Source organism: Anomaloglossus baeobatrachus, chromosome 9 (assembly GCF_048569485.1).
Source record: "Anomaloglossus baeobatrachus isolate aAnoBae1 chromosome 9, aAnoBae1.hap1, whole genome shotgun sequence".
NCBI lineage: Eukaryota > Metazoa > Chordata > Amphibia > Anura > Aromobatidae > Anomaloglossus > Anomaloglossus baeobatrachus.
The window spans coordinates 112,311,328-112,324,067 of NC_134361.1; the positions used below are offsets into that span (position 1 = coordinate 112,311,328).

At 41.6% G+C, this 12,740-nt stretch overlaps 1 protein-coding gene across 1 annotated transcript in view; it reads left to right on the forward strand.

The window, feature by feature from the left end:
* Positions 1-8,483, forward strand: part of TMEM164 (transmembrane protein 164) — a 63,997-nt gene extending 55,514 nt beyond the window's left edge. Inside the window, exon 6 of the mRNA XM_075323939.1 lies at positions 1,534-8,483. Within this exon, the coding sequence (XP_075180054.1) occupies positions 1,534-1,740 (207 nt within the window). The 3' untranslated portion in view covers positions 1,741-8,483. The remainder of the gene's footprint in view (positions 1-1,533) is intronic.
* Positions 8,484-12,740: the final 4,257 nt, after the last annotated feature.

Below are 12,740 nucleotides of genomic sequence, written 5' to 3' on the forward strand. Positions count from 1 at the left end.
CTGAGCAGAAATGATGGCCACCAACCATGTTGGAGACGTCAAGGAGAGCGCTACGTATTAGACACTGTTACCAGACGGGCCTTTGGTGGTGGTGCTGTTACAGTGTGGGCTCGTGTGTGCAGTCAATACAAACCTGCCCAACACTGTGTGAATGTCAGTGACAGCCCCTACTACTGGAATAACATCATTAATCCAGTCATTGTGCCTCTGTATGAACACCACAAGCCAAATATCACCTACATGGACAACAATGCTCAAACTCCATTGAGGTTGCATCCTTAGGGAATGGCCGTTGGCGTCTCGGGAACCTCAAATAGAGCGGCCTGTACTTTTTCTAGACCAGAATCTCATAGAAATCTATGGGATCAGCTGAGTCACTGTGTAGAGGCTGTAACTCTGTACCCCAGAACCTCAAAAGCCTGAGGGCTGCCCTTCAAGAAGAGTGAGATGCCATGCCTCAGCAGACAGTATCTCCACTTGACTTGTGACCAGCAGGAGGCGTCGTTGTCAGCTGTAATTGATGGTCAAGGCCACATGACATTGAGACACTGACATTTGGGGGGGTATACCACCACTGGTGTCGGCTTTGTTTCAATAAATTGTTTGAGACGAGGAAATCACTGTTGCGGCTTATACAAATACCCGACTTTCATGATAACATATTACTGTATCATTAACTTTTTACATAAATTTCACTTGAAAGCCAAAATCACAGGATGAATAAACAAGTTAATGATATGCAAATTCTGAAAAATGGAAACAAACCTGTCAAAACATCTCTATTTATTCATTATGGAGTATGAGCCACTTGCAGAAATTCCTGCACTTACACACCTTGGTTGCTCTCAGATCAGATACCAATGATTGTCTGACAAACATTCCACTATGTTGAATGCACTTGGGCAAATCATCAAGATCTGCTGCTGCCAGCTCATTTTGCAATTGCCAATCTGTGCTGTCCAAGATGTGCTCAGTGGGAGACAAGTCTGGAGATGCTGCAGGCCATGATTGCATATTCAGGTCACAAATGCTACCCACAGTAGCACGGGCAACATGTGGCCTGATCGTGAAAAAAATGACTCCTGGGACATTTTGGACAAATGGCCGTACCACCGGTTCTACGATTAATCCATTCTATCCTGCAAGTGAATTTGGACATCAGGCATCGAGCCTATGGAGTCAGTCTACACAATCTATCAGATGATGTCTGCTCGAGATTGTTACAAGCCCGATGTCCAACTAATGGCTAAATCAAGAGGTTTTAAACATTTTGTCTATAGATCTTTTCTTCTTGATGTTGCAGTTTCACTATTGAGTTAGTAGATATAAGATTGATTGGATAGAGGTTATACTTGTGGTGTAGAGGCGTGTAGTCCCACAGACTCAGAAGGAAAGATGCTGCACCCCTCCTTGTCTTATATCTGTAGTTATGTATAAGATAGATTTTGGGGGGCTGACGTCCAGAGGACTTGGTATAAGGAGGACTATAGGCTTCTAGATGGATTAATGTATTTCCATGTATTCTCTCCTTAGATGACGGAGGTGAACTTGAATAACATGCTGTGTCCGGCCATTTCGGATCCTTTCTACGGGCCGTGGTATCGCATCTGGGCCTCGGGGCATCAAACCCTCATGACCATGATCCATGGGAAGCTGATTGTGGCGCTGTTCTCACCCGGGCTGCCGGGATATAAATTCCTATTGGAGCTGATTCCCTTTTCTGGAAAGAAAGTGGATTAAACAGTCACTACTGGATGAATCATTCTTAACCTCCTACAGCCAAAATAAGCAAATGGAGGTTAAAGGGCTACCAGCACTTTGGTTAAACAGTGTTAAGGACTTCCAATCACAAAAACAAGTGACCTTACAGAACGGACCACAATGGCTAACTCCAGATTATTTTATTTATTTTTTTTTTAATTTTTCAACACTTTGCTGCCCTTTGAGCCAAAATGCTTTTGTTTTCTAGCAGCCGAAGAGTTAAACCTGAGGGCTTTGGTGGCGGAATCTCTTTTGCACAGTGGACATAGCTCGTTTTTACTTCATATGCATAGTCTGTTACAAGAATTATATTATTTATACATTTTTATAGGGATTTTGCTTTTTTAGCCCAGACGGACACACGTGCCAGTGCGCCCTGCCATGTGTCTGATTACTACCACTCCGGCTGGATGAAGGGTCATCTGAACGGCCATCACATGGGGGGTTAAATAGATCCAAAAATAGCTTTTTAATATAATAACACTTCAGTTTATAAAATAGGAATAGCTTCAAAGCGTCCAGTTATGATATTGCATAGATTTACATAATGCCAAATATACCTCTACTAACTGCACATATCATAATCCTGCTATAGTAGATCTGCAGACGTCATCGGAGACAAAGGCCCAGCCATGGAGGCGTACGATGAGGACGACGCTGCTACATCTACACATGGTGAAGTATCAGTAGTAGATTCCCATCACTTACATTAGGACATATTAGTTGGATCTGCCATGAATGTACAATTAGTGGGGGATCGTCACAGACTGCTAAAATAATGGAGGCTGCAGAGCTTTTCTGCCCTTAGTCACTTCCAGCATTTGTCGACTGTGCTAGGCTTTACTCGGGGATACAAGGACATCCCACAGACTATAATGGACCAAACTGGTGTCCCCTGAGTACTGCAGCTTGACTGTTTTAGCCATGATTTGGCGTCCCCGCCATTGTACAGACCAATCTTCCAATCTATATGTCATAAATGTGAATTGTGGGAAAATGACTCTAGTAAAGCACCATGGCATGGAAACCTCACCAGACTTATGTGGTGTGAGGCCAGGCCTATACTATAGGGACTTGTACAACACCACGGGCCATTAATTCAAAGTGAGCATAGTGCCCCCTGATGATCCCTCTCTGCCCCTACATCTGCCATCAGGACAGCACCGTATCCATAATCTCTTATTCCAATCAGACTGGTCAACTATCTAATGGTCCTCACATTCCCCTAAGGACAAATGTAGAGGGAGAGGGGGGATCAGGCATGTGGATTTTAATATGCCCAATCCTTTTTCTTTTGGGACGTTAGCTGCCACCAGAACTACCAACATGTCAGCAGCATTAGCTTTCTTGTGTTGTGCCAGCCTCAATGGTGGCAAATAAATCTAGACTCCATAAGAAATAGTTTACATAATTTCTTATCTGCAGGATTACAGGGCCCATCGGGGAAAATCTACAGACGTGACCGGGCGTTATCATTTAGCACAGCCTATTATATAACGGCAAGACAATCCTCAGTAGATACCCAACAGAGAGAGCTCTGCTACATCTGCAGATGGGGCACAACTGGAGAGAACCGACATCTGTAATATATCATTTCCAGGGTTATATTGCATTTATGCCTTTTTTGTTTTTACTGAGCAGATTGTAGGTGCGCAGCCTAGTTAGATTAGACCGGAGGAGGATGACCTCAGGTTTGTATATCACTCGTACAGAAGGGTTATAGCCCCTCACCAGCACTTCAGCCATTACATAGGAAGATACAATAACTGTGTCGGTGAGTGGGTATGTAACGCTCCCAATTCAGATGTAAGCCGTTTTCCTAACCGCAGCTCTTCGCCTTTATTTGTATTAATTTCTCATAGAAAAGGGAAAAAAATAAACAGTGACGACCCCGTATAGGATATGTATTCTCAGGTCGCTGGTTAGTGTAGACCACAAGTGCCGTAAATTAGCAATGTACGTTGTATGCTTCACCTTTCACATTCCAAGCACCCAGGTATCATTAAAGTGGCTGTCTGGGGTCCAGCAAATTGACAACCAATCCATATCTCCTATTCAGGTGACTTGCAGTACCTGGGAGCGGCCACTAAACAATGTATGGAGCTGCCATGTTCCTGCTTTGTACGTTGTAAACAATCGTACGGCGCAGGTATCAGCCGATCAGCACAGGGTATCAGGCGCTGGGTGTCCACCCATCTGAGAATACCTATATAGCTGATAGAACATCAATTTGTCACTCCTGGACAAGCCCTTTAAGAGGATTCACATTTCCTTTACTATATTTTTACTTTTCTACCCATCTGTGAGATGTGAGCCATCTACTCACATTTACATATATCTATATTTACATATAGGTTAGATCAGGGGTCGGGAACCTTTTTGGCTGAGAGCCATGAATGCCATATATTTTAAAATGTAGTTCTGTGAGAGCCATACTCTCACAGAATCACAGGGGGGAGCGGCGGTGGTGGAGCGGCTCAGAAGGTCCTAGATGGCAGGGTAGGCAATGCTGCGGGCACAGAGGAGAGGGTCAGTGTGAGGAGGGTCAGCAATACTGCTGCGGGCTCCTGGGGTGTCACAGCAGCGGGCGCCATTGATCTTGCCAACTGGCTGATTTGAATCTCCTGCACTTGAGGAGATCGACATCAAGAAAACGGCATTGGTGCATGAGCAGATTGAAGCAATGGACTTCAAAAAAATGGCCGCGGAGTCTTATCTGCACACGTGCTGCCTCTGCGGCCATTTTCTTGAAGTTGATCTCTTCAACTGCGGGAGATTCGAAGCAGCCCGCTGTCCACCGATAAATCAATGGTGCTCGCCGTGACACACCACGAGCCCACAGTATCGCTAACCCTCTGCCACCATTTCCGCTCTGGTAAGCCATATGCGGTTTGTAAGAAACACCCTGATTTTTTTTTTTTTTTTTTTTTTCTCCTCCCCAGTTTTGGGGAAAAAAAGTGCATCTTACAAACCGGAAAATACGGTATTTTTTTTTTTTTTTTTTTATCAAAGATTTGTCTGCGAGCCAGATGCAAACAATCAATGCAGCCATCAAAAGAGCCACATCTGGCTTGTGAGCCATAGGTTCCCGACCCCTGGGTCGCCTTCATTACCGCCTATTAGTGCAAAGCATCACATTGTCATGTCCTGCATCACTTGTGTATTTGTCTTTACTACAACTTCTGAAAGAAAAAAAAAAATTGTATACAAATGTTTAACAAAATAATTCATGTGGATGTTACTTATATTTTACCACCTTTTTTTTTATTTTTCCTCATTATGAAATAATTAACATTTATGTATCTTTTGGGCCTAAAAACACTATTTAACTGCAGTAAATTTAGGAACTCCTAAAGAATGTTATATTGATGGTGATCAAGAAGCTGCTGGTATTTATGTATCTTCGTTGCAATGTCTTGATTTTCTGAGTACTTGAAGTGTAGCTCCAGTGTCTTGCTTTTAGCTCCTTGTTTTGTAAACCCTTCTATACAAAGTCCATTTGTTTGTACTACGGACCTCTTGTACCTAATTTACTAACACACGTTAGTTTTAGCTTTTGTTGACCATTTTGTAGATGCAGTGGAGCTGTCCCCTGCCATTATTTTTAATGGTTTACTAGAGCACATCACACTCCTCCTGTTAGTACACTGCTGAATCATTGCAGAGGCTGCTGTAATCACAGGACATTTTCACCTAGCGCGACCACTCCACAAACACGCTAACAGCTTTTATTTACATGTTTTGGTAATAAACTCAAGGTAATATATATAAGAGCAGCAGGGAGGAAGTAAAGTGCTAGAATTAGTTCTCTAACTGCACCATATTTAAATGGATGAAGCTTGCAAGGGATTACATGGAGCATTCATTCGTAACATTCTACGGTGGTAACAAGTGGCGCTGCATTTACACGGAGATCTGTAAGTGGATGTGCACATGAATCCATCTGGTCCCCGCTGTCAGTAGCTGCTTAAGAATAAATCTGGGTGCGTGCCCATATTCAGTGTTCAGTGTTTTGAATACAGAGTGTTTTTCTGCTTCCAAAATGCTGCGTTGTACAGTACAACAACAGTAGATGGGATTTATAGAAATCCCTTGCCCTCTGTACTTCTTTTCTCTGCAGCGTAACCTGACGTGGTACAGCTTCCCGAGCCGCACATATCAATTTATGCTGCAGAGGCGTGAGTGTTCTTCGCAGGGAGAACAGTGAAAGACCGCAGCGTCCCGAACCCTGATTGTGGGCACGAGGAGCTGTGATCTCCTGCAGACAGCACTTGCAACCCCAAAGAGGACATGCTGCGTCCAGGACGCAGTGTGTCCTGATCGTGTCACTCACCCTTACTGTTTTACTATCCTGTTATGGATGTAGCTACATAGGAAATTGCCACCAAAGACCAGATGGATTACAAAACTGGGTTTCTGGTTACTAATGAACCCCATTATCTCTCACACTATATATGCACAGACAATTGTAACATGAAACCTAAAATATATACATATTTCTGTATTAATGGAAGTCTGAGTAGTAATGAAGTGGAAATTCTTTGCGCCGCTTGTATGTGACTATAACCTTTCTCGGCCTACCCATTTTGCCCATAGAGTGGATACCATAATCTTCACATTGTAAAAAGGTTACACTTTCTATGCAGAATTTGGATTCTTTGTGGGATCCTTTTCTGGACTTGGTGTACAAGTGTTTTCTATATTTTGTGATTTTAGTGATGTGCTCTTATGAGTATAGCCATGTGCTGTGTTTATTGAAGGGATCTTCCGTAAATACAGAAGGAGGTCCTAAGAGTTTTCAGTCTTCATAGTCAAGTTGGGTTACTGTGAACAAACAAGTGTTAATCATACACTATAACGTTGTAGAACCGGACTGTCAGACGTAGATAGTAATACTCTTCCGTTAGGCGTGTTTAGAGTTTAGCTCATGAGACTGAGAATGTGAGTACAATATCTGGCATATATTACACTGGAGTCATTTTATGGCATGATTTGTGAAATGTTTGGGTGCCATGATCCGTCGTATGCCATAGCCCCACTTCATGGGTACATAGAGTACACTATGTGCCCCTGTATGGCTTCCACTAACCTTGTTTCATAAAGATCTAAAGATGCAACCCTTTTCTTTCGAGTTGTGCAGGAAGGTGGCCGATGACTTAGAATTTTCTCCAACCCCTCAATCCTATAGATTACATTTAATGTTTTTAGCTAAATTCTAGGTGCATCAACAGTAAATTATCCATTCACTACTTACTGTGTGCCATACTAATTGTAGAGCCTACTCTTTCCAAGTGGCCATGACCAAAGATGTCCCAAAATTTGTGGGATCCAGGCAGCTGAACACCCAGAGGTCCATATTTTGTAGGATGTATCAGAGATGTGTTACAATTCATTTCTCCAGGTGGAAAAAAGCACTTCTAATATTCTTTGGACACTGATGTGACAAGCGTGTGTAATAATTGATCTCCATGGGCATTTTTTTATAGTAAAGTATAGCCGAAGTAAAAGTGACAATGGCTGAAGATGTGTTGGACCACCTATGGTGCATTTAGACAAGCTGACTTTGGCCCATTAGTGAGCGTTTATCGACTATTTACAAGTTTGTCGTTTATCAAACAACGTTCAAGAGTGATCACTAATCTGATTGTTCTGTCCCCATACAGCATCATGTTATTGGCTGCACATCTTCTGTTCAGATAGGGCCATGTGTTGTCAATTGCAATTTTTTTTTTTTTGTGTGGCATAAGCCAACATTTTGCTTGTCTGGTGGATCACCTCCAACATGTACACGGCCAGATAATCTGGAATGAGTACAAGTATGGACGCCCATCCACCGATTTATCACCTTGTTCGAACTCTTCTTGGTGGTTGTCCTAAATTACTTGGAGATCGAGGGATGATCGTTATTTTCCTCCATTACAATTCTAAGATTACTCTTATAAAAGCTTATAGTTAGCACATGAGTTTTGGGGTGTGCCATATAGTCCAGTGCCAAAAAAAATCCACTTTATAGTCGCAAGAACACTCCATACTGGGAATTGGTCCATCTATGAAGGATGCAATTTAGGTAAATGCTGCCTAAAACATGTACAAGCGAGGTGACCGCTAGTTTATTTTATTCCAAACCTATAGTAGAATATATATGGGGCCCATCATTGCTCCTGTGAGGTTGGGGGCACCTAAATGTAGATGGCATTGATAGGCAAACAAAAACCATTACATGATTAAAGTTCCCACTGAAACTGGCTCAGAACCCCACGTGCCACAATCCTTCTTGGATTTCTTTAGGCATCCTATAACTTATAGTGTATAGTTATGACAGGATCATGTTTGGGAGATGGGATCTTCTGTGATTTCTGAAATAAACAGGTCAAGCATCTAGATATCCAAGAATCCATCTCCTGGACTTCCTAGCTGGATTTGCTATGTCCAAATCCTGCTGAAAACCCATATTGCCTACATTGTGAGCAGTGCATTAGAGCAAAAGATTCTGTCAAGGTGATGTTTTCTTGTGTAAGCATTTGTATTCGTTTTATAATGCTTAGCGCGTGTTTAATAGAAAACCTATTTTACTATTTATTCCTACAAGGAAGCGTAATGTATGTAACTGTGTGTTGTATAGTGGGTGTACGTGTATGGGGTATTTCTAACTTGTTTTTACTACAATTGTGAAATAAAACTTTTGTTAATATTTGAAAATAAAATGTTATTTGTGAACAAGGCACGTATCTTTTTTTTTTTTTTTTTATGTAAAAGCTCAAAAATGTCGTCATCCAGCTAAATTAGGGTGATCAGAGATGGGAGAAAGGTAAAGCACTACAGAGATGGTCATCACATTGACTGTCTCTCCCACCTTAGCAGGTGTATTGGAAGAATTACTCAGAGCTGTATTTCTCTATCGTTTCACTGGGGGACACAGGAAACTGCCAAGATTTCCTGTGTCCCCCGATGAAGTCTCTGAGAGATTTTACGGTGAGTACCAAACCCCCCCCCCCACCACCACCACGAATCTTGGAGCTCCCCTGTGCCTGATCTCTCACTTGGTTGAAATGCTCTAAACCAGTGTTCCTTAATTCTCTTCAAGAGCCACCAACAGATCATGTTTTCAGGATTTCCTTAGTATTACACAGATTATACAATTATCACCTGCATAATACAAAGGAAACCCTGAAAACATGCACTATTGGTGGCTCTTGATGACTGGAATTGGGGAACATTGCCCTGAACCGTAGGTCCATGGGTGAAGTTTAGGTGCTCTTGTTCACTTGAATCCTCATTTGTTTCTGTATCAGACAATGCAGTAATGGACAAGGAGGAACAAAAAAAGTTTTTCTTAGAATGTCTGTTCTTAGACTACTTTACCACAAAGGTTTGGGGTCGGTGGAGAGAATTTAGGACATTGAAGGATTCAAGGAATATGGTCTGCTTGAATAGGGTCTCAAAAAATGGTCTTGGAATCTGACTTGCCCCTTCTCACCCTCTAGCGATAATTCTGAGGGTACTGAAGAAAATCGTAGGACAAAGCCAGTCCTAGTGATAGCCCCTTTCTGGCCTCAGTGTGCCTGGTCCTCCCTATTGGACTACCTGTCAGTGTCTAGTGCAACATCGGGGTCCAATTCTTCATCCACAGGTGAAAGATCTCCATATACGGTAATATCCTGGAACGTAAAAGGATAATCTGCAAAAAAAAAAAAAAGTATCTGATGCAGTTATTGACTCCATCTTACAAAGTAGAACGTTAGTAACTTCTTGAATTTATTTCCAAATTTTGCAGGCCTTCCCTAGTTTTATAGACTCGGTCATCCCAACATACCCTGATACCCTGTACCCCAGTACAGTCACTGCCAAGCTCCACAATAACCTAAGTAAAGCTGCCACCACCAATCATTAATACAGGCCGATTGGACACCTGTTACAGGTAGCATATGGCATCAGGGGTATGGTTTGTAGAGCAAGAGGAAGGAAACTATTACATTTACATTTTATGTGTTTAATCTAAAAAGTAGGCAGGGTTTATAAAAAAAAAAAAAATATTTATAAAACACACGTGCACACATGCACACACACACATCATTACAAAGGGGACAGTATTATAAGGTTACATAAAATAAAAGGGATAACAAAAGAAAGGTATTAAACCTGTGTCATGTATATGGCTCAGCTTAACAGAGGGAGTAACGCCTTTAAGAAAATATGGAACAGTCCTACACAGAAGTGCATCTTCCTGCATTGAACTAAAAGTGTCAACTCAAACTTTATTTGTTAAAGAACAGTCACTCCCACATACCTCTTGTCAGGAACAGCCGGGGGAGTCACTCAGATATCCCACCGCTGCCGCCAAATATGTCACGAACCAGGGAAAAGGAGTGGAAGTACACCCCTCCTTTCCACCAGACAGACTGAGCACGTGACTTGCTCTCTAGCGCCCCTCTTATAGTCATGCCAATTATCAAATTGCCCAACAATAAGCAAGGAGGCCGCTATTCTACTATGCCGATGATTGAAGGGTTCCCGGTGAGAGTAAGGTATATATTCCCCCAACGTCTGCGGACGGAATATATCTAAACCTCCCCAGATCTCACTGGTTGCCCCACAATGATCCTTGTTATAAACTCGCTGCCACCAATAAAACGATAACTATTAGGCCGAGCACACAGACGTGGAATTCAGGATCGACATAACAGAACCGCCCAAGATTAAATTATATATTATAATCTGCCTAAGGCACACTAGAAACTACAATATATACAATATGGAATTTACAGAACTATATATATATATATATATATATATATAATTAGTCAGAATACATTTACAGGTAAGTTATGGATCACAAGCAGGTATACAGATGTATCAATTACCTTATTCCCTAGCGGACACAGGGGGGCGCTGTGTGGCTACACTGTTCCTGCATGTTCCCCCACATGCACCACACGAGACCACCCGAAGAACACCCAAAAGTGTCCGTACTGTGTTTATCAAACTGGCTACAATCCATGACCCCTCCTACCTAGTGACCTCACAGGGGAGTACTGCCCCACCCCTGTCCTGGGTCTTAAACAATATCCCAAAGTGATTATTGGCCATAACTTTGCCTGGGAATGTCGTAGGCAGACGACAATGCTTTCATATTTATAGTTATGATTTTATCTTCACAATGATAGGACACATGATTAGTCTGCTGGTACCCCACTGGCCAATATAAAGTTTGGGATACCTACAGAGGTCCCACACCTATATAAAATATGTGCTAGAATCATCGGGATGTCTGGATGCAATATTTCTGCTTGACATGTTTATAGGAAGCACGGCTCATGAGATATTAAACATTTATTCCTGGTGCCTGTTTGTCTCAGGTGTACAGGATGCCTCTAATTAGTTTGTCACTTATTCTGCAGCGTCACAGTGGGGGGGGGTCTTCCTTCCCTTTACTGTTCTCAAGGACTAACCAGCTCATCTAATTTCCATATCATTGGAGTTTGCCTTGGGTCACACCACTGCTAACAGACAATTTCCTCAAATTAATTAGCATACTGATTGAAGCCTCCTTAGGCCTTACGTACCTTGACAAGATGGTGGCTATAGGAATATGGCTTAATAGCTCAGAATATATCCCTATTTCCTCACACCTCTCCTTGGTGACCTCAGATGGAATTAATCATGAAATGTGGCTCCGGTTTTTAGAAAAGTTTATGGGATCCAAAACATTCAGGATATTTTTGCCTCTGTAGGTCTCAGGTGGAGTATTTTACGGTCATGTTTCCTATCATAATTTTACCTTTCAATAGATAGTAAATATGATATGTATTAATTTAGAGTTTATAAGCCGGCCTCACATTTGTGTAAAAATATGCATGTTCTTCCACTTGAGATCATGATGCTGAAAATCTGTCTTCCACACACACCCAAATATTCATAGTTGAAAATCCTGTGCCTGTCTGTTTGCTGTATTTCTTTTGACGAGGGAAGAGTTCTCCAAAAAGGTGAAATTTTTATTTTTTTTAGTAATGGTTTCTTGAATATAGTTTGTGTGGGTTTCTCAGAAGATAACCCATTTCAATTACCTGCCCACTAGGGGGTCCTACTTCAAGAAAGACTGAAGTGTCCGCTCTCTCCTCTTTCAGTTATACAACCCCTGGCAAAAATTATGGACTCACCTGGCTCTGAGGATGTTTATTCAGTTGTTTACTTTTGTTTAAAAAAAAAAAAGCAGATCACAGACATGGCACAAAACTAAAGTCATTTCAAATGGCAACTTTCTGGCTTTAAGAAATACTAAAAAAATCATGAAAACATAATGTACTAGCCAGGATTACTTAGGTTACTTTTCAAGACCAAACACGGAAAAAAATTATGGAATCATGAAAAACAAACAAATGAAGGAACACTCCAATACATCACTAGTATTTTGTTACACCACCTCTGGCTTCTATAACAGCTTGCAGTCTCTGAGGCATGGACGTAATGAGTGACAAACAGTACTCATCATCAATCTGGCTCCAAATTTCTCTGATCGCTGTTGCCAGATCAGCTTTGCAGGTTGGAGCCTTGTCATGGACCATTTTCTTCAACTTCCACCAAAGATTTTCAATTGGATTGAGATCCGGACTATTTGCAGGCCATGTCATTGACCTTATGTATCTTCTTTGAAAGAATGTTTTCACAGTTTTTGCTTTATGGCAGGATGCATTATCATCTTGATAAATGATTTCCTCATCCCCAAACATCCTTTCAATTGATGGGATAAGAAAAGTGTACAAAATTTCAATGTAAACTTGGGCATTTATTGAAGATGTAATGACAGACATCTTATCAATGACTGTGGAAATTTACGTGTCATCTTTTTATTGTTTAGCTTTTCTGTATGTAAATCCCATTTCCTTTAGGCGGTTTCTTACATTTCTGTCACAGACATTGACTCCAGTCAAATCTCCCATTCGTTCCTCATTTGACTCCAGTCAAATCTCCCATTCGTTCCT